This window comes from Arabidopsis lyrata, assembly GCF_000004255.2.
Source record: "Arabidopsis lyrata subsp. lyrata unplaced genomic scaffold ARALYscaffold_6, whole genome shotgun sequence".
Lineage (NCBI taxonomy): Eukaryota > Viridiplantae > Streptophyta > Magnoliopsida > Brassicales > Brassicaceae > Arabidopsis > Arabidopsis lyrata.
The window spans coordinates 567,688-595,149 of NW_003302550.1; the positions used below are offsets into that span (position 1 = coordinate 567,688).

Below are 27,462 nucleotides of genomic sequence, written 5' to 3' on the forward strand. Positions count from 1 at the left end.
CCTTAGCTCACGTGGCGCTTTAAGAGACGCTAGTTCTTTAACTGACGACGTCGTTTAAATGAATTAGGCGACGTGGCGCGAGTAGAGACCATCGATATTGAAAACGACATCGTTTTCATTGTTCTTCTTTAAGATCTGTACTGTTGTTTTTTAGTCGCTTTGTTCTTGTCTTCATCGTCTCGCTGATTTCTGGAATTGGATCTTTGAAGATTATCGGAAAACAATGGCGGCGATTTACAGTCTTTACATAATAAACAAATCTGGTGGTTTGATATTCTACAAGGTACGATCTCTCCATCTTCTTGTTCTCGATCTCGCAGCTTGCTACTTTCTATGTCTGGAGAATGACGAGCTAATTAATGTTAATTTCGCCTGATTCATCGATTTTATTTGAGGGATAAACCAAAATATGAATTTTTGGAGATCAGTAGGTTTAGAAGAAGGAGTGATTTAGGTATTTACTCTAGGGTTTGTGAATATCTGCTAAGGAAAGAAAATTTCTTAATTTTGCTGAAATCTGAAATAGAGACTGTGTTTGGATTTGAATTTTGATCTGTTCTGTGTGTATTTGGATTTGGATTTGGGAAATTTTAGGATTGTGGAACAAAGGGAAGAATGGATACGAATGATAGCTTGAGAGTAGCTAGTTTATGGCATTCAATGCACGCCATTTCTCAGCAGCTTTCACCTGTTAATGGCTGTTCTGGAATTGAGCTTCTCGAAGCCGACACTTTTGATCTCCATTGTTTCCAATCTCTCCCAGGTAACATACATCGCCAGAACAAGTTACGTGTACTTCTCTTGATTATTGATTTGGCTCTATAACTGATGTCTCAGGAACAAAGTTCTTTGTGGTTTGTGAACCTGGGACTCCTCACATGGAGAGCCTCCTTAGATACATTTATGAACTCTACACTGATTATGTCTTGAAGAATCCTTTCTACGAGATTGAAATGCCTATCCGTTGCGAGCTTTTCGACATCAACCTTACTCAAGCTGTACAGTCAGATCGTGTTGCATTGTTAGGACGATGAGCAAGAGATTGATTGTCTGCTGGGATCATCTCACTTCTTTGCCATTTTTGTGGTTTTCTTATCCTGTTAACATTATTTTATGTGAGATAACATGTGAACGTTGTAAGGGGACCTAATTTTACAACTATCAAATTTCCTTCTCTCCCTTACATTGCCAGGAAACTGGGATAAAAAGAAGAGACTTCTTTTGTTACTACCAAACAGCATAATACCTAAATAGACAGATGGTAAAGAGTCTATACATCTCTAGAACCCGGTAAAAAGATTGCCTAGGATAATTTTATTGTTACATAATTGAAGGCCTAGGATAATTCACAGCTTGTGGAGATTTGTTGATGTTGATGTCAATGCTGATTTGTGGATTCTGCTGCTCTTTCGGTGCTTCCTTCTGGATATGAAGTTCTTCCAGTGTCTTGACGATTTCGTTCATGGTCGGTCTACTCTTGGTATCTATGGATATGCAATCGAGTGCAAGAACTGCAATTTTCAAAGCTCGGGTTAGCGAGTATTGACCTTGGAGGCGAGGATCCATCACCCGTAGAAGTCTTCTCTTGTTTGTTAAGTAAGGTCTTGCCCAATCCACTAGATTGTGTTCTCCTACTGGTTGATTCTTGTCAATTGCTCGTCTTCCTGATAACAACTCCAGTAACACAACCCCAAAACTGTACACATCGCTCTTCGCCGATAAATGACCTTTCAAATTTGACATATACATCAGTATTGGAGTTCTCTTCATTGATCATAATAAGAGAGAATGCATGCTCATATATACCTGTAGCTAGATATTCTGGAGCAGCGTATCCCTGAGTTCCCATGATTCTGGTAGAAACATGGCTATTGTCACCCATTGGACCATCTCTAGCCAAACCGAAATCCGAAAGCTTTGCATTGTAGTTCTGCAGATACAGAGAAACAGTTAAAGATAAACTTCTCTGGCTGCATCCAAAACCAAAGCTACAAAAAGTATCAATCATGTGCCATACCGAATCTAGCAAGATGTTGGATGCTTTGAAGTCTCGGTATATAACTTGCGGTTGAGCATTGTGAAGAAAAGCAAGTCCTCTAGCTGCACCAAGAGCCATTCGAACCCGCGTGTTCCATGAAAGTGGCTGATAGAATGTTCCTCCTGTTATGAGAAAAAGAAAGAAAAATTAATCATTGTGTATAACAAATTCTTCCATGAGCATCTTTCTCTTTGAAGATATTTGAACTTACTTCTGAACAAGTGATTCTCAAGACTACCACGGGGCATAAACTCGTAAACAAGAAGCCTGTGCTCCTCTTCCAAGCAGTATCCAAGCAGTTTCACAAGGTTAGGATGATCCAGCTGGCCTAAATAATTGATCTCAGCCTGTTGTTTTCAAAGTGAAAAAAAAACACCAAAAAAGAGGATCACTCACTCAAACTACAAAACCAGGTTCTTGGACAATCTTGAAATAACAAAAAAGGTAGCTTGAGGAGAAAAAATGTGACTAACCAGCCACTCTCGATGACCTTGAAACCCTTCTTGGTTAAGTCTTTTAACTGCAATGACAATCCCGGTCCCCGGTTTAGAAGGAGTGAGTGAGGCCTCATCGATCCAGCCTTTGAAAACACAACCAAATCCACCTTCACCAACCACACTATCAGGCCGGAAATTCCTGGTTGCAGATTTCAGTTCACTGAGACTAAAGTTCTTCAGATTAGCATTTTGCAAGATCTCGCCTTCTGTTCGAGGCATATAAGAGAAGGAGGTGGTCGACGAGCCCTTGCTCCCATCTCTACTCAAAAATTTCGAACTTAGCCCTACAAGAATTCTTCTTTCAGAAACAGAACATTCAAAACACAAAACTTTCAATTCTAATCCTAGAAAGAATCTGGTTTTAGACTTTAGATTCTAAAAAGACAACCTTTTTTAGAGAGAATAAAGTGACAGTCAAATCTACTTAGCCGACACTGCGATTTCCATAGATTCAGCTCTTCTTACCAATAATGGAAACATACTATCTTCTACTCTGAACAAGAACTTAAATCTAAAAACTTTCTACTGCAGGACTAAGCAAGAGTGTGAAAGAATAATTATTCACAAGATATCAATCAAATTTAATAATAATAATAAGTAGGAGAAAGACAAGAAAATTGACCAAGGACTCACATGTGCTGGAAGCAATATCTGTTTTGATCCGATTGCTGAAACAACCTCCCATTAAAAACTCAAGAAACTCACTCAGCTCTATAATCTTCTCGATTGAAAGAAGATAAAAAAGATGACAACTTTATGTGTGTAAACACAAACCCAGTTCAAGGCGTACGAAATGGAGCGAAAATTGAAAAAGACCTTCAAGAAAAACCCAAAATTTTCCCAGAGAAAGAAAGAAAATTGAGCTGGCTTAATAATCAATAGCCTAACCTTTTGTTCTCTGGAAGAAAAGTCTTTGTGATAATAATGAAAGTAATTGAAATGAAAAGAAAAGATTGTTTTTTTTTTTTTTTAGCTCTTTCCTCTCTCTTTCTCTCTCAGTTAGGGACCTTTTGGGTACGCCCTATTGGACTTTGTCTTCTTCCTCATCCTCCTCTGTTCATCGTTGACTTGTTGACTTTTCCTATAAGACTTTGAGTCTGCTACCCACGGGGACAAATAAACTTGAAAAGGAACTGAATTTTGAAGTTACCTAGTTGGTTTGTGGTTGTAGTAGTCGATGAATGGAGTTTTTTTTTTTTGTAGAAAACTAGTTTTGGAGTAGTTGATATACTAAAAATGGCTGAATGAAACGAAGAGAAGAAGCCTTATTTTATATTGCGCCGTTGATAGTCTCGACTCTCGAATATATGTTGTGGAGGTTGTATATATTTTGCCAAAGTAAGTATCGGTTTCCTTGGCTACAATTCATTAAAAATCTATAAGAAAATTTGAAATTGACATATTGATCTACTGTTTACATATATCACTTACAAATATAGCGATCTAAAGAAAATGGTGACCCGTATCAAAAATATATATTTTGTAGCCCTTTTCTTATCTGATGTTTTTAATTTTAGATAATATTAGCTTGACTATATATATAATTTATCAAGTATTTTCTTAAAACAAAACGTTTAGTAAACAATAAATTTGGTTAGATTAGTAGGAACTAGGAACCTGATTTCAACATATGATTATGTTCCAATGAATAAAACAAACTGGATAGATTGTCAAAAAAAAAAAAAAAAAACTTGATAGTATATCATCTATGGGCCCAGCCCAATATATGGAAGTATTGAACCATAATATGGCAATAGCTATTAACAGGCTTCATTTTCATCCATGGCCTTGGCCCCTGGGCCACTAATATAGTTGATGATGTAAGTATATATTTTAAAATTTTCAAAGGTAATGGCATATTGATAAATATTTGTCTATAAATAAATTTGCAGAAATTTATATATATGATTGAAAAATTTAATTAATTTTTGGGGACACAATTATTTTAAATTTAGTGCATGATTTCATTTTACAATAGTTGTTTTAGTATATCATCAGTTCCTATATTACATACCATATTTTCTATTTCGTTTATTCACTATTATTATTATATCATTACTATCTCTGGTCTAACAACCAAGCATTTTTTTTTTTTTTTTAAAAAGACTTTGATTCGTGACAAAAAAAAACAAAGACTTTTGGTTTTACAATGGTCATTTACCTTTCATGTTTCTCGTTAACTTATCTCTTGGTGATGTTACAAAATTGTAAATGAAGTAACTAATGTTCAAAATATGTCATTTATTATAACTTAGAAAAAATTAGAAAAAATAGTTTACAAAAAAAAAAATTAATGTTATTAAAAAAAAAAACTGTCAAATATGATCCAAAGATTCTACATTTCTACTAGTAACTAGATTGTTACCCGCGGTACACCGCGGGTTAATTATTTGTTTTTTTTTGTCTTTTTATAAAATGATGAATTTGTTGTATATAATATTTTTTGTTGTACATTGCGAGTCACATGCGTTGTAACTAAAAATGAAAATTTTAAGTTGTATTTGTTTTGTTTTGTGTTTAAAATTGTATAATTGTATTTTGATTTGTTAATCCCAGGATTTCACCCGTGATATATTATCCCGTATTAATATCAATCCAAATCCGACCCGTCCCACCATATAATCATGTCCCGTAAAATTAAACATCATTTTGTTATTTCTTTTAATAACACTTTTATTTAAAAGACATATAATTCGAGTCAATTTAAAAGTTTGCTTTCAAATAGGTTCTATAATATATTATATATATATATATATATTTCAAATTAGTGTGTGTTTTTAGACCAACCCGTAAAAATATTTTTAAAATGTATATTAAAATACTAAATAATTGTATTTCGATTTGTTAATTTTAAGATTTCACCGTGGTATATTGTCCCGTTTTAGATAATTGTAGAAATTAAGAAAATATCTGAATGACTCAATTCCGGGTCAGAGTAAAAAAAAAAATACGACCTGATTAAACGCGCAAATTTGTTTTTCAAAAATGTTAATATAGATTGTACACATATTTTTTTCTTCATCGATTGAGTAATATGTCCGTTTTAAAAAATTTGAATCATAGCATATGCAGAAAAAAATCGATTTTTTTTATTAAGTATATATATTTTATAATAGTTCAAAATAATATAAATATAAGATCATATAAAAGTGAAATGAGAATCATATATTTATGTTTTAATTAGGTAGAGAGGTTTTAGGAAATTAGTTCAAATTTGTTATATTAGCATTAAATAATCATATTTGATTTCTATATCTATAAAAATTGTAGAGAATATGCCATAAATAAAGAGTTTAGGTATAGTAATTAGTTGAGAAAATATATATTTTTTAGATTTTATTGATTAATTTTCGTTTTTTAATTTTGTCAAAAATAAGGAAAGATCCGATTGAAGATTTCCGGGTCAAAATTAAACAAAATTTGACCCGATTAGGAACCCCAAAAAGTGTTGCAAAAATGTATAGTAGATGGAGCTAGTGAATTGATGATAAAAAGGAATCTATATATACATTTTTGGAGACATTTATGAAATAAATCCTGGAGTTCCAACTTATTTACGATCAAATGTCATTGACATTAATTATTTAGATTTTCAAAATTACATCAAAGATATTAACATAAAAAATCGTTTCCAAAAATCTTAATCTAATATATTAAGCATAACTAATCTTTGCCACAGTTACATCCATATTCAATTCGATTTCCTTAAAAAATCTCAACAATTCCTACATTTAATCGTGGCCATTCAAATCTTAATCCGGTTTTTAATCTTCAATCTTGATCGTCGGTCATACACAATTAATTCAGAAATCATTATATAGAATTAATTATTATTAACTAAAATTTTAAAATATATATATAAGATCAAACTTTAATTTGACTCGAATTATATGTTTATTAAATAAAATATTATTAAAAATAACAAAATGATGTTTAATTTCACAGGACGAGGTTATATAGTGGGACGGGTTTGGATCGATATTAATACGGGACGATATTAACATCACGGATGAAATCTTAAAATTAACAATCAAAATAAAATTATACAATCTTAAACACTTAACAAAATAAACAATATTAAAAAATTTAATTTTTTAGTTAAAAAATCGATTGCAGTGTAAAATCTAGTTTATTTAGTAATTGAAAATGTCAACTACTAAACAAAAAAAAAAAATCATTTAGGAAAGAAATAAAAATCAAAATAGTGACTTTTTCTTCGTTCGTATCTCAATTGTAAAAGAGACCTCCCTAGCTCCGCGAACTGCCATGCCTTTAACCAATCTCCACCTATAAACTCTTCCGTCGTAGTGCTGCAATCGGAGAAATTAGGGTTTTCTCTCAGAAAATTGGAGGTATTTCTTCCTTGATTTTTTGGAACCTAAGCCGATTCTTTTACTGAATTCACTCATATAATCATTGTAATTTGAAGTTATCTCGAAAGTTTCAGGTTTTATTGAAAGTTCGTCTGGCTCTGGTGTGAAGACGATCACTTGTTGGTTCTATCTAAGTCTCATCGTCTTCGTTTTACTCCGAAAGTTTCCTCCTTGGAGGATTAAACCCTGGAGAGTCACAGTTCCGTGTTAGGGTTAAGCAAGTGTTTCTGCAGCGTTGTGTCGGTGGTGGTTTTGTATATCCGCCGCTCGTTAACTGGGGAGATGGAGACCAATTCGCCTCTTTTTGGTTCAGTTCTTCCTAGCTCGCATGATTTGGTCATTGAGGTATTGTTTTAGATTGTACTTCCCGAACTACTGCTTATTCATATGAACTTTGTTTTAGTAGCTGTGATTGTGTTTTGATTCTTGATTGTAGTATCTTGTAAGATGCTTGGAGTTAAAGTTTGGCTTTTTTTGTTTTGTTTTGTAGAGGCTTGCCTCTGTGGGGGTTCCAAAAAAATACTGCTCTAAACGTGGCCTAGTGGAATTCGTTAGGGCTAAGCCGGCCAAGATTTCAGAGTTAGTCTCTGCTCTCTTACCTACAGATGAGGATGTTAAAATAGGATTGAAGGAAGCTAGGGAACGGTCTCGAAAGTCTGCGGTGAGTCCTAGCATGAAAAAGAGGTTCAGGGAGAGCATGAATATGCTCCAGTGGTTGATGTTCCAGGATGAGCCTGATGTTTCTTTGAGGAATCTAGCAAAATTGAATCTTGATCAGCGAGCTGTTTGTGGCTCTGTCTGGGGACACAATGATATAGCATATAGGTGTAGGACATGCGAGAATGACCCAACTTGTGCAATCTGCGTGCCTTGTTTCCAGAATGGGGATCACAAGTCCCACGATTATTCGATCATCTACACAGGTGGTGGTTGTTGTGATTGTGGGGATGAGACGGCATGGAAACGGGAGGGTTTCTGTTCAAGTCATAAAGGCTCTGAACAGATTCAACCCCTATCAGAAAATCTAGCAAATTCAGTTGGGCCTGTACTTGATGCCCTTTTTACTTGTTGGCATAACAAGCTCTTATCTGCAGAAAGTATTGGTCAGAAAGGTGCAAGATCCAACGATACTCTTGTGGTACCCCAAAAGATGTCAAACGAGCTGACCTTTATAGTCGTTGAAATGCTTCTGGAGTTTTCTATGTCCAGTGAGAGTTTGCTCAGTTTTGTTTCTAGAAGGATTATCTCTTCAACTGGTTTATTGAGTATTCTCTTAAAGGCTGAGAGGTTCTTGGACCAAGATGTTATGAAGAAACTACATGACTTGTTCCTCAAATTAATTGGAGATCCAGTCTTCAAGTGTGAATTTGCAAAAGCATTTGTGAGTTACTATCCAGTTGTCATAAGTGAAGCGGTTAAGCAGGGTACTGATAATGCATTCAAGAAATATCCTCTACTGTCCACATTTTCTGTGCAAATACTCACGGTGCCAACTCTAACACCATTTCTGGTGAAGGAAATGAATTTGCTGGCTATGCTTTTGGGATGCCTAAGTGATATCTTTGTTTCTTGTTCTGGGGAGGATGGTGTGCTACAGGTAAACAGATGTCTTCGTTTCTCATTGTTTGGTTTAGTGATACTTTCTACTCAGTATTTGTATCATTTTAATGGTGATGAGTTTTATTTCCGCTTTCATTGTGCTCCTAGTGAAACATGACGGTTTTCTTTTGTAGGTTACAAAGTGGGAACGGTTGTATGAGGCAAGTGAACGTGTCATTGGAGACTTGAAATTTGTTATGAGCCATGCTGTAGTTTCTAAGTATGCAACACATGAACAACGTGAGTTATCAAGATCATGGTTGATACTCTTGACCTTTGCTCAAGGAATGAATCCTTTAAAAAGAGAGACTGGAATCCCTATTGAAGAAGAATATGATTACATGCATTTGTTCTTTCTTTTGGGTCATTCTATAGCTGTTATTCACTCTCTATTGGTTAATGGTACATATTCTGGTGCCAGTGATGGAGAAATAGAAATTGAGAGAACCGCCAACGAAGAATTTGACAAGTGTGATGGAGATGGAGAAAGGTATGCAAAAGTTGGAAGATTATCTCATGAAGATTCGGTATGTACTGCGATGGTAAGCAGCAGCTCGTTTGATAGCTCAATGACCTCTGAAGTCCACAAAATTGATCCTTTCCATGCCCTGCTTCCTTCTTCTGCCATATACTTGATACGTGAATGTTTGAAAGTTTTGGAGACATGCTTAGGAAATGATGAAGGTATAAAAAATTTTCTTTCCAAGTTGTCTTCTCCTAGCGGCATAAACATCCCTGAAAGTAAGATGTCGTGGCCAAGGAGAGATTCGTTAAAGGTTGAAAGTGGAGGAAGTGTATCTAGTAATCTTGCCAGTTCGAGTAGAGATCCGAGTACTGGCTTATCACCCCTATGCGGCGATATACAAACAAATCTTAGCTTGGATAATGTTTGTGGACCGTATGGGGTGGTTCAGACAGATGTTACAGCTGAATCTAAAAGAGTATCTTGCAACTCTGCTGATTTGACAAAGAATGCATCAGGAGTACATATACTTGGTCTGTGTGAATGGCCGGACATTCACTATGATGTGAGTTCTCAGGCTATATCAGTTCATCTACCGTTACACCGGTTACTTTCTCTGCTCATAGAAAAAGCATTAAGGGTATGTTATGGAGAATCTGCATCATACAATGGAGTCAGTATTAGTCATGAGATCCCACAGGCAGACTTCTTCAGCTCTGTGATAGGAGATTTCCATCCTTATGGATTTTCTGCACTCGTTATGGAGCATGTTCTACGGATTAGGGTATTCTGTGCCCAGGTTATCGCTGGAATGTGGAAAAAGAATGGGGATTCTGCATTAGGATCTTGTGAGTGGTATCGGGCAGTTCGTTGGTATGTGAGAATACTATTGTTTTTATAAAGTGCTGTAATTCATCATTTATTTGCATGTTTAACTAGATGCAGCTTTAAAAACTGGTAAATTGGTTGTGAAGAGATTACTCGTTTCTCATTCTAGTAGTTTCTATTTTCAGGTCAGAACAGGGACTTGAGCTTGATCTATTTCTTCTGCAGTGTTGTGGTGCGTTAGCTCCCGCAGATTCTTATGTTGATAAGCTTCTCAGTCGATTTGGGCTCTCAAGCTATCTTTCACTAAATCCGGATATAACAAACGAGTATGTACTTATTGTCCTCTTACTGGTAATTGATCTCAGTATATGGTTTTATAGTTCTGCTACATTCAAACTGTCAACTTACCTCGTTCAATATGACTGTCTCTTCATTTAATAGTTCAATCTAATTGGAGTAGAACAAGCATTTTGTATTATTCTGTAAATTTTCTCAATCGCGAATATATTTATTACTAGATGGTCAGTCCTAATGACTCTGTTGTATCTAAAGATTTTACTATTAGTCGGTCTGCCTTGCCTCATTTTGACATGATTCTTATCATAAATTTCTTCTCAGGTATGAACCAGTTTTGGTCCAGGAAATGCTTGCTCTTCTGATACAGATTCTGCAAGAAAGACGATTTTGTGGTCTTTCTATTGCTGAAAGTTTGAGAAGAGAGATCATCTTCAAGTTAGCCACTGGAGATTTCACTCATAGTCAATTGGTCAAATCTTTACCCCGTGACCTGTCCAAGTCGGACGAGCTCCAGGAGGTCTTAGATGACGTTTCAGTCTATTGCAATCCATCCGGCATGAACCAGGTCTTGATTCTTACCCATATGCTGGCATCACCTTTAAGTTGACACGCAATGTAAAATATCACTTGACATTAGTTCTTTGGCAGGGAAAGTATTCACTACGGTCATCTTGTTGGAAGGAATTGAATCTCTACCACCCTCGTTGGCATTCAAGAGAATTGCAATCTGCAGAAGAAAGATTTTCGCGTTATTGTGGAGTGTCTGCATTGACCACTCAGCTTCCTAGGTGGAGAATGATCTATCCGCCGCTAAAGGGGCTTGCTAGAATAGGCACTTGCAAAGCCACATTTCAAATAATTTCATCTGTTTTATACTACGCACTACAGAGTGGTACATCAGTTAAATCACGTGCCCCTGATGGCGTTCTCATTACTGCACTGCACTTACTCTCGTTATCATTGGATATTTGCACTCAGCAGAGTCAATCTAATAGTCAGGATTGTTGCTTACAAAATTCAATTCCAATTCTCGAATTGGCTGCTCTGGAAATAATTGGTATAGATCAAGGGACTGAAAAAGAAAGTTTGTTGTCTCTTCTTGTTTCGTTAATGAGGACTCGTATGGGCGATGGCCTCCATCAATTTCCAGAGGCAGGCAGTTGCAATATTTCGTCCTGGATTGGAAATCTGCTGAAGAAGTTCAGTGCAATTGATTCTGTTTGTATGAACCTATTGCAAAGTCTTGCCCCAGAGGTGGTTGGTCAATCTGGCTTTGATAAAGTCATGTCAGATTCTGCTTCTGATGAGAAGCGCAAGGCTAAAGCTAGAGAGAGGCAGGCTGCTATTATGGTAAGATCCTTTTATTTCAAATCTAGTGCACAAGTTTGACATGGAACCGGTAGCCATTGATGTAGGATCATGCATTTTAACATATGCGGGCTGCTGTTCGCTTCTTGACTTGTCTGGGTCCTGCATGCTCCCTGTTTGATAAGCATCAACAAGGAGCATGCAGAACGTAGACATAGATGCCTCTGTGGTAATAGAAGATTTTTGTATATGACTTTTCTAAATTGTTTTTATGCTCATTATTCAAGTTGTTATCTACAGTCAGGATTAAAAAGTTCCAGGATATGCCAGTTATGCTTATTCTAACTTGCATGCAGGCAAAAATGAAAGCTGAACAGTCAAAGTTCTTGTCTACCTTGAGTTCCAGCATGGATGATGATGATCCAAGATCTGAAACTGAAAGAAGTGATTCTGTTATGGAACATGATTCAGAAATTGCTGTCCATGAAGTTTGTTCCCTCTGCCAGGACCCAGAATCCAAAGACTCCGTTTCTTTCTTGATTTTTCTGCAGGTTGGTAGCATGGAATATGCTATAATTTGTGACTGTTAAGGTTAAATAAACATATAGAGGTAGTTTGTTCTGCATCATTCTTAATGATGTCATTTTTCCTGCAGAAATCTAAACTATTGAGTTTTGTGGATAGAGGCCCTCCATCTTGGGATCAAAGTCCACAATCCGAAAAGAAGATATCTGTGGATGGAGCTCCTGATCTTTTGAGAATGAATGCTTCTTCAGATAGTTTAAGAATAAGTTCTCCTCCCATGCTGCAATTATCAGATGATGCTACCTCTGAGTCTGTGATTGAATCTTTAAAAGCCCGGCTTATAGGGAATGGTCAGACAGAGAAGAGGTCTAGCGATGGGAGGGGAAATGATGAATCTAACATGGAATCAGTGGAGATAGCCATGTATCAAACTGTTCGCAAAAAAATTGAAAACATGATAAATCAAAGCCTTAAACGTGTAGATCATCGACACCATGAAGCTGAAAATAGTTCGGAGAAAAATTCTGTGGGTGGTCCATCTACTTTGCAAGTTAGATTGCCTGATATTCGATCAAGACAGACTTCCAGGCGTCCTGATGCTGGTTCAGATGGGTTTCACCTTACCGACTGTGATGGGATTTATCTTTCATCATGTGGACATGCTGTGCATCAAAGCTGCCTTAAACGATATTTAAAATCCTTAAAGGAAAGGTGAGCCATGTTTGACTTCTTTGGGGTCGTATGTGTAACAAAAATCTTAATTGATAAGCGTGTAGTTAGATAGGTGAATTTATTTTCTTTTATGTTGATACTTCCTTCCTACTTGTTGGGCATAGGTTGATCAGTGTGTTGAATTGATTATTTCCTTCCTTGATTTACAGCTGTGATATTCATGTTACGTTTAAAAGCTTTTTTTTGTTTGTTTGGATGTAGGTCTGGCAGAAGAACTGTCTTTGAAGGTGCACATATTGTGGATCTAGAACAGGTATTTGTGTGACCAATTTAGAGATATTTTTCTGGTGCTTTAATGTACTCCTTCTGAAGCTTAAACATTGTTTCTTTTGTCAGGGAGAATTTCTGTGTCCTGCATGCCGTCGACTAGCCAATTCCGTATTGCCTGCATGTCCTGGAGATTTATGTTCTGTCTCAAAGCTACAAGATGGTCCACGTACTACAGATGCACCGAAGCCTTCTCTTTGGCTCTCTGAAGCGTTGTGTCTACTACGATCTGCTGCTGAAGTGATCGAAGATGGTGATAGCGGTAAAACAGTTACTCTGCAGGGAGATGGACCAAGAAGGAAAGATCTTAAATTTGTCTCTAAAAAGCTCGGGGATTTCTATTTTCCTAAGCGACAGGAAAAGACTTCGAAACGTCTGTGGCTACCACAACAATCAATCGTCATGTGGGACACCCTTAAGTACTCTCTTATTTCATTGGAAATTGGTGCTCGTTGTGCAAAGAATTCAATGCTTCCTGTCTATAGTATTGACTCCATGTATGAAGAGTTTAAAACCTCTACTGGGATTATTTTATCACTTTTATTACGAGTGGTACAGAGCACCAAAACAAAGAATGCTATTCATGTTCGTCAGAGATTTGTGGGTATGAAGCATCTTGCAGAGTCTATATGCTATGGAATTTCAAGTAGTTCTTCGAGCAGCATATATGGAAGTGAAGGTACTTTTTCTCCAACTCTCAGAAAAAATAAATGACATGGAAATGTCTGTCTATATGGCCTCCGTATTTGCAATTAAATCTGATAGTAGTTGGGGTTTAATGGGATCAATTTTAGTTGCTGACTGTAGTTGTTTCTCGATAACATCTAAGAATATTTGCCATCTTTTCAGGCACAACAGGTTCATTGAAGAATATAGACCTGCTCTGGAATCGAGCATCTGATCCAGTTCTTGCCCATGACCCATTTTCATCACTGATGTGGGCTCTCTTTTGTCTCCCTTTTCCTTTTCTCACATGCGAGGAATCTCTATTGTCACTTGTGCATATTTTCCACAGTGTCTCTCTTGTTCAGGTATGCCACATTGTTCTGTGTATATACTAATTTTACCTCTTTAGACTTATGTCTCCTAATCTCGTTGTCTTTGGTGCAGACTGTAATTGCTTATTGTGCATGTCGCCTAAGTGACTTGAGTGAATTAAATTTTGGGGAAAACCTGCTTAATGACATCTCCAACGCTTTGAGAGAATCAGATGGTTGGGAGTATTTCAGGTCTAACTATATGGATTTGTCATGTGATATAAAAGGCACAATCCGTAAATATAGTCTTCCTTTCTTGAGGAGATGTGCGTTGTTGTGGCAGCTACTGAAATCTACTCCTAGGAAGTTTCATGAAGAGGCAGATATGTTTGATTTGCCATCTGACAATATGGAATTCATGTACAGTCCCCAATCTGAGCTGAATCATGTGCAAGAATTGGAGAAAATGTTTAAGATTCCACCTATAGATACCATTCTCAATGATGAACTTCTCCGCTCTTCAACCCAAACATGGCTCCAGCATTATCAGCGGGAATACAGAGTCAACAGAGTTAAAAGGTCCCTTTGCATCACCCCTGTAGTTCCTTTCCAGCTAATGAAATTACCCAATCTATACCAGGACCTACTGCAAAGGTTTGCAGCGACATCTCTCTCTGATTTTTGCACAAGTTGTTCCCCATTCGAAGACAATGTCTCTAATCAAAAAGCCTTGTTTTCTTTCTTAGGTGTATAAAAAAACGTTGCAGCCACTGCACCAAAGTTATCGAAGAACCTGCATTATGTCTTCTGTGTGGAAGTTTGTGTTCTCCCATATGGAGGCTTTGTTGCAGGTATTTGCTTCACTCACTTCCACTAGTCTCCAAACATCGTTTTGCTTGATGTTGTTATTGTTATAGAAAACCAAATAATGACGTTCGAACATACTTTTACAGAGATAATAGTTGTCCTACTCATGCAATTACCTGTGGTGCTGGTACTGGTGTATATCTTCTGATACGGGTATCACCTCTCGTCTTCTCTCTCTCTCTCGTAGATATAGCTTCTCTCCTCTACTTTATATATTGCTTGTGTATGTATGGTGTTTGCATAATTATTGGGCATTTTAATTGACTACTGCTCTACATTTTTTGATAGCGGACCACAATTTTGCTACAAAGATTTGCAAGACAATCACCTTGGCCATCTCCTTACTTGGATACGTTTGGAGAAGAGGTAAACCTAGAAAGATTTTTCTTTTTTCCTTTAAATTTGATGAGTACGATCTTGTTGATACGGGTGTATCCATGCTATGGAATATTGTTTCAGGATATCGATATGACCAGAGGAAAACCACTATACCTGAATGAAGAACGTTATGCCACCTTAACTTACATGGTAAATGTTTGTCTGTCTCAACAATCAAAAGCTTTAGTTTGTATGGTAATATATATGTATCATTGTTTTGCTTTGTGAAATCCTTGTCAGGTTGGTTCTCATGGACTTGATCACAGTTCGAAAGTTCTCGGCCAAACCACAATTGGAGCCTTCGTACTTTAAACAGCGCTCTTTGTCAGACATTGTTTCTCTATGTTTCGAAATCATCAGTTAAGATTCTAAAGATTTGAGAGCTTTTCTGATGATTTTTACCTAATTAATTTCTGTCACTTTGGTTGATTTCTTTATTTGTGGATATATGAGATCGTGTTTGTAAATAGAGTATATTTTATTTGCGGTTGCGTAGGTTTTCTTAGCAATTATCGGTGCACATATTTGCATTGCTACTTTTTTTTTATTTATATTTATTCAAGTTTACTAATTTCTTTTACCTGAAAATGGTCGACAGATAAAAAAATAAAAATTACGTGTTGATTCGTTTTTAGAAAACAAAAAAAAAAAAGAGAATGAAAAAAGATAGCCATTTGAGGAGGTTTATAAATCCGATAAACTGTATGTACATATTCATCCAAAACCAATGTGTTTTGAGTTTTGATATCATCACTTCCATGTATGAAGATGGAAGAATTTGTGTCTTCTTCAACCATGTAATATTATCATATACTCAAAAATAAAAAGAAAAACCAACTGTAATCTTTTAAACTAGTTTCTGCACAATTATCATTTAAACGTAAACAGAAGATCATTTCCCACCATGTAAGTGAACAATAAAATTAAACTCCTGAGTGTACCTACCTATTCATTTTAGTTTGTGTATTAGACCAAAGCCGTCGATTCATAGATCGAGGCTGCGAGGAAGAGAATGAAAATGATTTTTCTTCACAATTCTCTTCCCAGCAAATCTTCAATTCTACTGGTTTCTTCACATGATCTCTGTATCAACAAGGATGGAATTGTTTTAGATTTGTTACTCAGATTAGTGACATTAAAGCAAAGATTTAAAATTTTCACTCACAGTTTTGTAAGCTGATGTATCCAGCTTTGTATGCACAAAAGATGAAGAAGATTTCTGCGTTAAGGGAAGAAAAGGTTCTACACAGGCTTGTCTTCTTCAGATGCTAACTCAGATGTTTCGGTTTCATGCTTCTCCTTTGCAAATGTAAACTCAAGCTGTCTTGATTTGATTACAGCTGTTCTTTTAGCTCTTAATCGATATGGTGGAGACACGTTGAAAGCATTCCCATTTGGTTCCAGTTTATCATCATCCCTGCAATCATCACTTGTCTCCAGCAACAAACTTTCTCTCCCAGCTGGAGAAATGTCTGAACTATCTTTACTGTCTTCTTTTTGATCAACTTCCTTAACTCCAACATTAACAACATCATCATCTGCTTTCGCCGCCAAAACAACTTTTCGCCTTTTCCTAAAAATAGAAGGTGTGTTTGGAAAAGTCCTAGCAGCTTCTCTCAAGAAAGATTCAGGACTTCTTGTTGCAGCTAAACCACTGTCTTTATTACACGGTGGAGTCATTAAGCTGACTGGTGTTGCAGCACCGGGACTGCAACCACATTCATATCCGTACATATGCTGCAGATCCGCTTCTGATGGAAAGTAATAGTCAAGTGGAGACTTGTAGTATAAACTCCCATGCTTTGGAGTTCCAAACCCATTTTCTTCTTTCCTCTGGATTGATCTTTCACCATAAGCTTTTGAGTTGATTCTGACTTCCTCTGAAATTGGTTCCAGATTAGGCAACTGAGGCTTGTACTCAACGGGAGAGCAAGCATACTCATTGACACCGATTCTTCGTGAAGCAGCTACTTCTTCAAGCAGAGCTGAAGAAGAGTCAAAATGGTCTCTTCCAACTTCATTTGAATCTGTATTTCCTGAAGAGGTTTGGGTAACAGAATCAGAATCCTTGAAAGGTTTAGTTGCACTAGACTGCTTGGAATCTCTGTCTCCATCACCAATATCATTCAGAACGCTGAATTTGGTTGCTGGCGGTGGCAAGTTACCGGTTGCTAAGTAGAACTCTAACTTTTTCTTCAGTGAACTATTCCAATGGTTCTTTATGGCGTTATCAGTCCTGCATAAAAGTAGGTAGACATCAGAAACAAAAACTGTATGAGATGTTCAAAAATATCAATCAACTTTATTTCTTAGAAGACCTTTTTCAACTATGTTCAACAAGAAAGTACTGTGTACCTTCCCGGTAAAACCTTAGCAATTTCCGCCCATTTGTTTCCGTACATTCGATGAGAATTCATGAGAGCTGATTCTTCTTCTATGGTCCAAGCATCCTTTCTAATACCAGGATTTAAATGGTTGTGCCACCTGTAATCATAAACACATTGTGGCTTCCAAATTCAAAGGAGGCATAGACTCTATTCTTCAGATGGTCAATATTCTAATCTTTATTACCTTTCTCGACATTGCTTCCCGATACGACCTGGTAAAGACTTCGCGATAACAGACCATTTGGCAGGTCCATACTTTTTTACAAGTTCAACGATTTTATCATCCTCCTACATATCACAAAAGAAAGGCAATTTTAGAGCTAGCAAATTTTACGAGAAATCAAAAGCAAAAAAGTTTCAGAACATGAAGGAAAAGAGAACCTCTTGAGTCCAAGGTCCTTTAACAAGCTCTGGATTAAGAACTTTCTGCCACCGGTGCAAGCATTGGACTTCTGTTCTTTCTGGAAAAAATTCCGCTTCAAAATGAAATACAAAAAGTCAAACCAGAACAATGATTGAAACCAGCTACTTTAACTTTTAAGAGACAAAAGAAATTTTGGTTCTCTTGCAAAGTGCACAGCAGATAATGTTTAGTGAATGAGAGAAATTCCCACAAAATTCTCAGCAGATTTAAGATAAGAGTTCAGTTTTCGAATGTATAAATTATACATTCAAGTAAATACATCTAGACAAGAGTTCAGTTCCCAAATACAAATCTTATAAATTATCCAAATAGGTCATTAGAAGACCAATAATCTTATTTGATGTGTTGCAACACTACTTTTACAGGAAATAGATTCAAGAAAAGAAATTTACCAATTTTCTTCCACCTCTTCCCCTTATACTTGTCAACTGCTCGTCTAAGTGTCTCATCCTGAATAGTGATAGAAACCAATTACAGGCCACAATAAGGCTAGCCTAATCTTTTCATTCAAGTAAACACTAATCCATATACATATAAGATACAAAGTCGAATGAGGTTGCTCCACACATCAACTAAATTATGAAACCGAAAACCAGGAAATTATAAATAAAAGAAACAACTAACCTCCTCTGGAGTCCAACCACCTTTTGCTCGTCTCATAGGGCCACTAGTCCTCCTGCAAGATCAACATTAAAACATTGCAAAACCCAAAATGAGTTCGGTTCAGAACTCATAGTTCCAAGTATAGTCATCACAGCACAATCTTTCCGATCAATCAATTTCATAACAAGTTGTATAGACTCACAAATAGAAGATGAAATGTAACAGACAATAAATGTACCGAGGAGTTGAAGATACAGTGGCAGGAGTTGCGATTTCAGGTGACTTGAGGAAGAAACAGCTACTGCCTTCGGATGCAGAAGAGCAAGAGGCAGCTAATGGTTGCTTATTCTCCATACATTGAATCTCAATTTTCAATTCACTTCTTTCCTCCTAAAGACCCATGAACATTACCAAAAATCCAGAATTTTCGTGAAAAAAACATAAGATTTGACAACAGAATGAAGCAGAACGGATCTTTATCAACCAATTAATCCAAAATCAGAAAACCCTAAAAACCCAACGGCCGCAAAACTGAAGCCAGATCTCAGAAATCGGGGAAAATCACTAAAACAAGTCGATTTCTTTCAAGCATAAGATGTTTAGGGTTTATACAATTCTAATCATTAGAAACCAATAAGACCCTTTTCCTAGACCCGTTAAAACGTGTTCCGATTCAGACCTAAAACCCATGAACTCATACCACAGTAGAAGAAGATTACAATCTGATCACAAGAAATGAAAAGCCCTAATCAGATTCAGGGAAAAATCTGACCTTTTCCGGTGAACAAGCCGCTGGATTCGAACTTGAGCTCATCGTGATAGACAGATGGGCGAATTCGCGAGGACGAAAAACAAGGGTACGTTAAAAAACCAAAACTTTATTCGAAAAAAACTTTGCCCGTTGAACGAGAGAGAAGAGAGAAAGGAGAAGGAGACTAATGGAAAAAAAAAAAAAAATTGGGATTAATAAAAAAGGTTAAAACAAATATTGTAACGAATACTTCTTCCGTCGACGTAACTGTTATTCGCCGTTAACCTGGCACCGGCCGGTTTATTACAAACCGACTCGAATGTACTATATGAAAAACATTTAAATTGGTTTGGAATAAACCGGCCGGTGCCTAGTTAAATGAAATTGAGAAATTGTATGTATTTGTACGAAATTTATGTGACTGGGCTTATTAAATTATTCTTTCGAATAAAAACGAAAACAACGAGTTTCAATGCGTGGTTTAATAAAACCGGTTATCTAAAACCAAACTATAACCGTAAATTGGTGACAAAAAACTCCATGGGAATTTAACGGACGTTAAAGGTAGAAGAAGAAGGGTTAACGTTGGAAACAAAAGTTTCAACCTCAAACGGCACTATTTAGCTAATGCGTTGACTATCGTACACGTCGGCAATTCAGAGGTCCTCGATGATTATGGACCGTCAGATCATTAAGAAAACTCACTCATTCTGGGGTTTTTACTGTAGTTTCTTAAGCGAGAGCCGTCCCATGTATTTATTGGCCCATAATTAAAAGCCCAAAGGCCGATGAAGAATTGAATCAATCCGGTTTGTTGTGTTATAAGCCGTTGAAAATATGAAACAAAAAGTATTACGGGTAAACAACCAGACAGAGATGATGAAGCAAATGGGGAACTAGGATAACTGGATAAGCAACAAGAGACGAGAAAGCACATACATAGATGGCATTTACAAGATTCTATCCAAACAACGTAAAGAACAAAATGTCATGTTTTCCCTTTTAAAAACAACTCTGTATGGACAACGGTGTTCATGATGACCATCGCAAAGTGGTCGAGACATGGTCTTGTTGCCAAGTGTATGAAATGCCTTCTCTTGAGTGATTATGGTATGACCAGATTTCATATACGGATGCTTCCCAAGCAAACAATGAACATGAAGAGTGGTGCAACAGTAGTCATTGCACGCATAGAACCCACCTTTTTGTGAATATATTATCTTGCGTTCACATACCTCACACCAGCCACTTGCTTCATTCACTTTGCAAAATGTGAGGAGATGTTTGTCATGCTTATACCTTGCCTTGTATGGTAATGTAGCGCACTTGAAACATATAATAAAATCGCATTCAATGCAATTTAGTTTTCGACAAAGACGATCTTTTTTTTGGCAGATATGACATTTTGCCGCTCTTTCTACCTTTGGCTTTAAAGCTAGAAATAAAGGATGCTTATGGCCTTGATATTCAAACGGTTCGGTGACCAAGGCACACTGTAAGTCTAGTCTGAAATCTTGATCTTCTACTGAACTCTCGTAGACGAAACCACAACTATCACGCTTACAAGCATTACAATAGAAGTAACCTTTGTTGTTGAGGTCTCCATATTCATTAGTGACAACCTTCAATGTAAGTGGGTGAGGATGCAACGCATGATGTTTCTTGCGAGGAGCATTTGCACATGCTTCGTGGAGGATGAAGTCACACTCATCCATACATGAATAATAGGATCCCTCATAGATTGGAAGGACACACCCTTGACAAAGCTTGTTTTCATCGTAAACTTTACATGTCTCGAGTTTTAGATAATGGCCATGAGAAAAATGGAGTATTATTCCATCAGCTATCGTCTCAAATGGTTCGACAATTATCTCAGGTTCTTCGGGTACTCCCTCGAGATCCTCTCCATCCCACACGTCTTCTCGCAACGCACATCTTGTATGAACAAAATAGTTATTACACTTGCTGCAAGAGTATGCACCATAGTTATTGTCAACATTTTGACGACAAACTCCGCAAGACCATTTTCCAGATGGAAGATAAGAGGTAAAAGAGATACGGTGGTGGTGACGAGATATTCTTATGACATGCGGGAAATAGATACAATCTCGATGGACTATGAAGACACATCGAAGACAGACATAGGTGGGAATACGATCTTTAATCAGGCCGCAAACATTGCAGGGTAAGAAAAATTGTCTTGGGAAAAAGGTGAGAGAGTGTTGATGCCTTTTCGGGTGGTCAATAACAAAGGGTATTGGTTTCATGGCACAAACCGGATGCATAGTTAAGTTGTAGGTAGGACATTGATAAGACATTTGAAGGAAATTTGTTTCACAACAGTTGCAAAACAATAGGCTCAAGGGAGGACAATAAAGCTGGAGAGATTGAAAAGGATAGGAAGGGTGTTTGATCTCAAATGGAGACTCCACACATTCTTTGTGGAATTGTTTACCACATGTGAGACAAAAATAATAGTTTGTACCATGTTTTGAGCCATAACATGCACCACAATAAAATTCCCCATCATCATTATCAGATTCTTTATTGTTGCACCAAAAGAGAGGGACAACAGGAAGCTTACATATAACATCATGGCTGTCGGAATCAAGCAGATATTGGACTTGTTGATCACTGCTGGGGAAGTGTGGGGAAGTATTGAGCGGGAACATGTTATCAGATGAAGCTTCCTTCTTATGTTTTAACTGGTGAACTTTGAGACGTAAAGAGGGACATAAGAAAAGAGGTTGAGTAGGGCGGTTGTCTCCACCGGAATCAATGGTTGCTTGAGTGGAGGAGGACAGTTGACTGTCTATTTGCGATAACAAAGTGTAAATGAGATTTGCTTTTCCATCGATTTCTCCCTCTCGAAATCCACCAATGGAATTCATTGCTTGTGAATTGTGTGATATTGCTCCTCTCTTTCTTCCCATATATACAAACACAACGTCAAAGACTCAAAATACAGCTAATCTCTTACACATATTATTTTTTTTATTCAGGTCTTTTATATTATTTTCTTATACAGCTAATCTTACACTAATGTTACATTTTTATACTATTCATTGTCATCGAAGAACTCATTCATTATTGTGTAGGAAATTTTGAAAAATGTCCGCTTCCCAACACTGTACTTTTTTTTTCTTTCAAGATCGCCTTTTGCTGTATAAAAATTAAAAAAGTTTAAAATTTAAGATATAACTAAATACGTGTGTAATTTTATAAAAACATACATAAATTAGTTTTATACGTTGTAAAACTTATAAATACTTTGTAAAATTTTATAAATCTTACAAAGTTTTTTGAATGATTTTAAATATTTTATAAAACCTTGAAAACGATGTGTATGTACCATTCTTTTAATTTTATTTTGTTAATATATGTTACCATTCTTTGGATTCTTGATTAAATGTAATATAAAATCTTTGATGTTATCTGGAAGGATTGAATATGTTATCATTTTCGCAGTCTGACTCTCTCACGGGTATCGGACAAAATATTCGTTTAATATTTTCATAAATTGTTGTCAAACAAAAAAAGTTGCAATTAATCCAAAACCTGACCTGCTGACCATGCGAATTAATATCCAAAATCATTGATGATTCTGGACCGTGGGATCAAAAAGAGATGACACCCTCCGGTCTTAGCGAGAGCCGGCCGATCTCAAAACTTAATGGCCAGACTAAAAATTGTAGTAAGTTGGGAACAAACATGGGCCAGAAAGTAACGTTTTGGCTCGCCAGTGTGTACCGTCGGATCATGGAGATAACTCATCCAACGGTAATTTCTTAATCTGTTAGCGACAGCCGTCCGATCTAAATCACCCAGGGCATATAAATGGGCCCGAAGTCCGAGAAAGTAAGAAAAAAAATAAAAATAAACAAAAGGCCTTTTTAAAAATTGAACATAAGCCAATTCAAAAATACCAACGGATCACACAGACACAACACAAGTCACTAGTAGCTCCTCAAATTTTGAAATGAACTCATCCTCTCTCTCCTTTTCTCAAACATACAGAGATATGGATTTGTTGGATTCTTCTTCGATTTCTAAAGTCAGGGTCGTCCTTAGGGTTCGTCCTTTTCTTCCCCGGGACGAGGGGCGATCGTGCGTTTCCGTAATCAACAGCGATGACGGAGAGGCTAGCGAAGTGACTGTTCACCTCAAAGATCCAGAGAGCTGGTAATCGTCTTTTTGTTACCCCCTTGGTCAATTTTGGTTCTTATTACTAGAATTTGAATACGGATTCGGTGTAATTTGGAGCAGTCGTAACGAAAGCTATCAGCTGGATGCGTTTTACGGGAGAGATGATGATAATGTGAAGCAGATCTTCGATAGAGAATTAAGCCCTTTGATTCCTGGGATCTTTCAAGGCTTCAACGCCACCGTGCTTGCTTATGGAGCCACCGGAAGCGGAAAGACGTTTACGATGCAGGTCTGTTAAAGCTTCAAAATTTCACAAATTTTGGATTCAGGCTGAAATATAGAAATTGGATTTCTCTTTGTTCTGTGCTTAATTTCTGCTGGGAATTGGAGAATTTGTGAGAAATGTTGTTTGATTGTAGAGGAAAGGATTGGGAAAATATCTCCTCACAAGACCATGAAAATGAGAGATTTTTACTGATTTACACTTTGTTGGGCTACTTTAGCTTCTGAGTGAGTGGTTTTATATAACTCTTTTTTCTTTATGAGATTTTATCAAAACCAATGTCATGTTAAGCTCTGGAATGGCTTTAACAGATATTGATAGCTCTTCCGCATTACTGATTTTTGTGGGGTTTCTGTAAATTGCTTCTTTGTAATGGTTTCAGCTCTTTTTGCATTTGATGTATCAGGGAATTGATGAGCTACCAGGTCTGATGCCATTGACCATGTCCTACATTCTGTCTATGTGCGAGAAGACAGGAAGTAGAGCAGATATTTCATATTATGAAGTTTACATGGACAGATGTTGGGATCTCTTAGAAGTTAAAGCCAATGAGATTGCTATTTGGGATGATAAAAATGGACAAGTTCATCTTAAGGGACTTTCTAGTGTCCCTGTTAACTCCATGCCTGAGTTTCACGAGGCATACTCGTGTGGCGTTCAGCGGAGGAAAGTTGCACACACTGGTTTAAATGATGTCTCTAGTCGAAGTCATGGAGTGCTTGTGATCTCAGTAACCTCTCAAGGGGATGTCACTGGAAAAATCAATTTGATTGACCTGGCAGGTTATTTTTTTTTTGCATTTTTGAGTATCTAAATACATGGTAAGAGCCTCTATATGTTCTTCTCTGTAATACTAACAAAAATTCCATGGCTTAACCAGGTAACGAAGATAATAGAAGGACAGGCAGTGAAGGAATCCGTCTTCAAGAGAGTGCCAAGATTAATCAGTCATTATTTGCTTTGTCCAATGTGGTTTATGCACTGAATAATAACCTGCCAAGAGTTCCTTACAGGGAAAGCAAATTGACTAGAATACTGCAGGATTCACTTGGAGGAACAAGTAGGGCTCTCATGGTCGCATGTCTGGTAAGAAGATAATCCTATTGTTGTTTATTGGGTTCATTGCTTTGATCAGGAAATATCCTTAGTGGCTAATGTGATGAATCTATTTGCTTCTTTTTGTTGTTATAGAATCCTGGAGAATACCAAGAATCTCTTCGCACTGTTAGCCTGGCTGCAAGGTCAAGGCACATTTCAAACAATATTTCTTTGAATCCCAAGGTAGAGACCCCCAAGGTTAAGATAGATATGGGAGCAAAACTGCAAGCTTGGCTTGAATCAAAAGGCAAGACGAAGAGCGTGCATAGAATGATGGCAATACGGTCTCCATTGATGGGTACAAACCAGACTTCAATTTCTCAAAGCTCAGTCAAGAAACTCGGATGTCAAAGATCAACCATTGCAGAAAGTGCTAAACTTGATGGCAAAGGAGAGAGGTATCCCTTTGAATGGTTGAAATCTTAATTGTTTTACATCCTAAAATCTATTCCCTCACATTATATCCATATATACAGGGACGCATTTGTGACCGCAAGGAACTTATTTGGTGGGGAAACTCATGCTGCTTCACATTTATGGGTATGCTGATCTACTTTCATTGTGAAAAACATATTGCACGTTTTATCTATTTACGTTAAAAATTTACTTAACTACTTGAGTGGTTTGAAAAATCCAGGAACCAATACAGAATCTGCACTTAGCTTCTCCAACCAAAGGAGATGAGAGAGACACATCTGCCAAAGAGAATCTGTTGGTATCAGAAGCAAGCTTGAGAGGTTCGCTTTCTTGAGCCACTTGTTGATAAGTGTTTGTGGGCATTTTATATGTCTTCTTACTTTTGTTTGTGTTATTTCTAGATAACTCACTCGGGCTCGAAAAGGAATACACAGAACTGAGTCCTTTTCGAGAAGCTCTGTCTCCAGTAGACTCAAATGCACCAAAATCAGCAGATGCAAGCTCTCCCATTCTCAAGCCAATGACTCCAAAAACACCTTTTATTTATGCAAATGCTGAGAATATGCAAATGGAAGGCACTTACCAGAAATTCAATGCTTGGAGCACTAATTTAAAGGTATGAATCAACACTTTCAAAAACATGGTATTTGATGACAAGAACACTAGAAATCTGATTCTCTGCAAAAAAAAATTCATTTCACAGACCTCTCTCATAAAAGAGTACATTCACTTCTTGAACACAGCCAACAGGTAATAATAGCCTCCAGTCACATCTGCCTTAGATTCTTCATAAACCTTAGGATCACACAAGAACTAACTTCATTCATATATTCATTTGTGAACACACAGAAAGGAGCTAAGGGAATTAAAGGTAACTTTACTTCTCTGTAAACAGGCACAGACCGCCCCGTGAATCCAAAAAGCTCTGCTTCATAGTCAATATTGGTTTCACTGCACAGCTCTGTTTCATTTTTCATTTTTTTGTTTTCAGGGAATTGGACAGAAGATGGCTGAGTACATTATTGAACTCAGAGAAACAAGCCCTTTAAAATCGGTAACACACTCCATTTCTCCCCCAATTATACGCCTTTAGTTCTAAACTCTCTTTCATCTACTAACCATTGTTTGGATTTTAAACAGCTTACAGACTTAGAGAAGATCGGTTTCACCTCAAGACAGGTACATAACCTATTCAAGAAAGCCACTGAAGGAATTCTTGAGAAGCCAGTTACTGCTTCAACAACACCTTAGTTGTTGTCTCTAGCAAACAAACAACACTTGTGTATTATTAGTTCTGTCTCGTGTAATTTCATTATTGTCTGTTCTTGTTTGTTTAACTTTATAACCAGAGAGACATGGACTTGAATCTTAATTGTGTAGGGAGCAGGAAAGATGCAAACTTTAAAGTTTCTCACTGAAACTTCACTCCAAAATAATCAAATACAGACCCATAATAGATTTCGATTAATACAGTCACAAAGATAAAACTTTGCAGAGATATCTTAATGACCAAACCATAAAACACACAGAAGAAAGAAGAGAAAGACCAACTTCGCCGGCAAAACTACCGGCAAAATCAGCCAATTATTACATATAAGCAAACCTAACGTAACATTAGGGTTATTACAGACTTAGGGTTTATGGAGTTCTTCATTTGCAGGTGCAAGGGTTGCACTTGCAGTCAGATCCGCACTTGCAGGCATCATTCTCGGCAACGAAAGTCTCGCCGGAAGCCTCGTACTGAGAGTTCATCGCCGGAGCAACGCCGAGGACAAGTGTCTCGGTGGCGGTGTTCTCCAAGTCTGGGTACATTTTGCAACTGTACAAAAAAAAAAAACAGAGATCGTTTGTCAAAAATTAAGAATAAATAAAAACAAAGAGATTTGATTAAAATTGTATAGTAATCTCATCGAGAAATTAGGGTTTTTGATTTTCCGGGAATATTTACAGAAAAAACAAAAGTGAGAGATCGAGAAATTACCCGCCGCAACCATTGCCGCACTTGCAGCCAGATCCGCAACCACAGCTTCCACCACAGCAAGACATGTTTTTTCTAGAAAATTGGAAGAGATCTCAGAAGAATTATGAAGATGATCTTAATTTGCCTTAACAAGCTCTAAACAAATAATCAGTGAATGAAACTTATCAATTGAGGAGCTTTGATATTTATAGGCGAAATTAGAATTTATGGACCGTCCATGTGT

The 27,462-nt window shown here is 37.0% G+C and overlaps 7 protein-coding genes across 11 annotated transcripts; 3 read left to right on the forward strand and 4 right to left on the reverse strand.

Moving 5' to 3' along the window:
• Positions 1-151: 151 nt before the first annotated feature.
• LOC9309114 (trafficking protein particle complex subunit 4) lies at positions 152-1,183 on the forward strand. The gene is made up of 3 exons (XM_002870921.2): positions 152-283; positions 595-763; positions 838-1,183. The coding sequence occupies exons 1-3, from the start codon at positions 224-226 to the stop codon at positions 1,032-1,034; spliced, it is 426 nt and encodes a 141-aa protein (XP_002870967.1). The 5' UTR covers positions 152-223; the 3' UTR covers positions 1,035-1,183.
• Positions 1,129-3,680, reverse strand: LOC9307038 (probable serine/threonine-protein kinase PBL11). Of its 2 annotated transcripts, XM_021021402.1 has the most exons (6): positions 3,169-3,657; positions 2,512-2,819; positions 2,250-2,385; positions 2,018-2,160; positions 1,807-1,930; positions 1,129-1,727 (listed from the first exon to the last, which is right to left on the reverse strand). In XM_021021402.1, the coding sequence occupies exons 1-6, from the start codon at positions 3,218-3,220 to the stop codon at positions 1,321-1,323; spliced, it is 1,170 nt and encodes a 389-aa protein (XP_020877061.1). In that variant the 5' UTR covers positions 3,221-3,657; the 3' UTR covers positions 1,129-1,320. The 2 variants fall into 2 exon arrangements, with proteins under 2 accessions (XP_020877061.1, XP_020877060.1); XM_021021401.1 differs by having other exon boundaries at positions 1,807-2,160; positions 3,169-3,680.
• Positions 3,681-6,750: 3,070 nt separating this feature from the next.
• Positions 6,751-15,671, forward strand: LOC9309115 (E3 ubiquitin-protein ligase PRT6). Of its 3 annotated transcripts, none has more exons than XM_021021400.1 (18): positions 6,751-6,887; positions 6,965-7,253; positions 7,399-8,505; positions 8,642-9,843; positions 9,984-10,124; positions 10,417-10,660; positions 10,744-11,445; positions 11,760-11,954; positions 12,059-12,639; positions 12,862-12,913; positions 12,997-13,606; positions 13,777-13,958; positions 14,038-14,558; positions 14,651-14,755; positions 14,858-14,924; positions 15,060-15,137; positions 15,231-15,299; positions 15,390-15,671. In XM_021021400.1, the coding sequence occupies exons 2-18, from the start codon at positions 7,191-7,193 to the stop codon at positions 15,459-15,461; spliced, it is 5,991 nt and encodes a 1,996-aa protein (XP_020877059.1). In that variant the 5' UTR covers positions 6,751-6,887; positions 6,965-7,190; the 3' UTR covers positions 15,462-15,671. The 3 variants fall into 3 exon arrangements, with proteins under 3 accessions (XP_020877059.1, XP_020877058.1, XP_020877057.1); XM_021021399.1 differs by having other exon boundaries at positions 6,977-7,253; XM_021021398.1 differs by having other exon boundaries at positions 6,983-7,253.
• Positions 15,672-15,970: 299 nt separating this feature from the next.
• Positions 15,971-19,593, reverse strand: LOC9307039 (transcription factor MYB3R-5). The gene is made up of 9 exons (XM_002873001.2): positions 19,336-19,593; positions 18,802-18,953; positions 18,585-18,636; positions 18,353-18,410; positions 17,918-18,012; positions 17,721-17,824; positions 17,505-17,633; positions 16,315-17,385; positions 15,971-16,232 (listed from the first exon to the last, which is right to left on the reverse strand). The coding sequence occupies exons 1-8, from the start codon at positions 19,375-19,377 to the stop codon at positions 16,392-16,394; spliced, it is 1,626 nt and encodes a 541-aa protein (XP_002873047.1). The 5' UTR covers positions 19,378-19,593; the 3' UTR covers positions 15,971-16,232; positions 16,315-16,391.
• A 243-nt stretch (positions 19,594-19,836) lies between these two features.
• LOC9309116 lies at positions 19,837-22,205 on the reverse strand. Its single transcript, XM_021023418.1, has one exon. It carries the CDS (start codon positions 22,203-22,205, stop codon positions 20,265-20,267), a length of 1,941 nt encoding a protein of 646 aa, XP_020879077.1. The 3' UTR covers positions 19,837-20,264.
• Positions 22,206-23,235: 1,030 nt separating this feature from the next.
• On the forward strand, positions 23,236-26,630 carry LOC9309117 (kinesin-like protein KIN-10B). Of its 2 annotated transcripts, XM_021021153.1 has the most exons (12): positions 23,236-23,496; positions 23,581-23,749; positions 24,150-24,525; positions 24,624-24,829; positions 24,935-25,239; positions 25,318-25,381; positions 25,479-25,578; positions 25,660-25,874; positions 25,962-26,008; positions 26,108-26,129; positions 26,250-26,312; positions 26,399-26,630. In XM_021021153.1, the coding sequence occupies exons 1-12, from the start codon at positions 23,294-23,296 to the stop codon at positions 26,507-26,509; spliced, it is 1,881 nt and encodes a 626-aa protein (XP_020876812.1). In that variant the 5' UTR covers positions 23,236-23,293; the 3' UTR covers positions 26,510-26,630. The 2 variants fall into 2 exon arrangements, with proteins under 2 accessions (XP_020876812.1, XP_020876813.1); XM_021021154.1 differs by lacking the exons at positions 26,108-26,129; positions 26,250-26,312; positions 26,399-26,630 and having other exon boundaries at positions 25,962-26,012.
• A 35-nt stretch (positions 26,631-26,665) lies between these two features.
• On the reverse strand, positions 26,666-27,399 carry LOC110227301 (metallothionein-like protein 2B). The gene is made up of 2 exons (XM_021021155.1): positions 27,240-27,399; positions 26,666-27,077 (listed from the first exon to the last, which is right to left on the reverse strand). The coding sequence occupies exons 1-2, from the start codon at positions 27,302-27,304 to the stop codon at positions 26,909-26,911; spliced, it is 234 nt and encodes a 77-aa protein (XP_020876814.1). The 5' UTR covers positions 27,305-27,399; the 3' UTR covers positions 26,666-26,908.
• Between the last annotated feature and the right edge of the window lie 63 nt (positions 27,400-27,462).

Bases quoted from the DNA above. Each gene is read 5' to 3' on its own strand.
- LOC9309114 (XM_002870921.2), top strand. From the start codon at position 224: ATGGCGGCGATTTACAGTCTTTACATAATAAACAAATCTGGTGGTTTG. The intron at 284-594 runs GTACGATCTCTC...GGGAAATTTTAG, and splicing joins GTGGTTTGATATTCTACAAG to GATTGTGGAACAAAGGGAAG. The intron at 764-837 runs GTAACATACATC...CTGATGTCTCAG, and splicing joins TTGTTTCCAATCTCTCCCAG to GAACAAAGTTCTTTGTGGTT.
- LOC9307038 (XM_021021401.1), bottom strand. From the start codon at position 3,220: ATGGGAGGTTGTTTCAGCAATCGGATCAAAACAGATATTGCTTCCAGC. The intron at 2,820-3,168 runs GTGAGTCCTTGG...GAATTCTTGTAG, and splicing joins AGATATTGCTTCCAGCACAT to GGCTAAGTTCGAAATTTTTG. The intron at 2,161-2,249 runs GTAAGTTCAAAT...TTCTCATAACAG, and splicing joins TGAGAATCACTTGTTCAGAA to GAGGAACATTCTATCAGCCA.
- LOC9309115 (XM_021021400.1), top strand. From the start codon at position 7,191: ATGGAGACCAATTCGCCTCTTTTTGGTTCAGTTCTTCCTAGCTCGCAT. The intron at 12,914-12,996 runs GTATTTGTGTGA...TTCTTTTGTCAG, and splicing joins ATATTGTGGATCTAGAACAG to GGAGAATTTCTGTGTCCTGC. The intron at 15,300-15,389 runs GTAAATGTTTGT...AATCCTTGTCAG, and splicing joins ATGCCACCTTAACTTACATG to GTTGGTTCTCATGGACTTGA.
- LOC9307039 (XM_002873001.2), bottom strand. From the start codon at position 19,377: ATGAGCTCAAGTTCGAATCCAGCGGCTTGTTCACCGGAAAAG. The intron at 18,637-18,801 runs GTACATTTATTG...TTGATCTTGCAG, and splicing joins ACTGTATCTTCAACTCCTCG to GAGGACTAGTGGCCCTATGA. The intron at 18,013-18,352 runs GTAAATTTCTTT...TTCATTTTGAAG, and splicing joins GAAGAGGTGGAAGAAAATTG to CGGAATTTTTTCCAGAAAGA.
- LOC9309116 (XM_021023418.1), bottom strand. From the start codon at position 22,205: ATGAATTCCATTGGTGGATTTCGAGAGGGAGAAATCGATGGAAAAGCA.
- LOC9309117 (XM_021021153.1), top strand. From the start codon at position 23,294: ATGAACTCATCCTCTCTCTCCTTTTCTCAAACATACAGAGATATGGAT. The intron at 25,875-25,961 runs GTATGAATCAAC...TTCATTTCACAG, and splicing joins CTTGGAGCACTAATTTAAAG to ACCTCTCTCATAAAAGAGTA. The intron at 26,009-26,107 runs GTAATAATAGCC...GTGAACACACAG, and splicing joins TTCTTGAACACAGCCAACAG to AAAGGAGCTAAGGGAATTAA.
- LOC110227301 (XM_021021155.1), bottom strand. From the start codon at position 27,304: ATGTCTTGCTGTGGTGGAAGCTGTGGTTGCGGATCTGGCTGCAAGTGC. The intron at 27,078-27,239 runs GTAATTTCTCGA...TTTTTTGTACAG, and splicing joins TGCGGCAATGGTTGCGGCGG to TTGCAAAATGTACCCAGACT.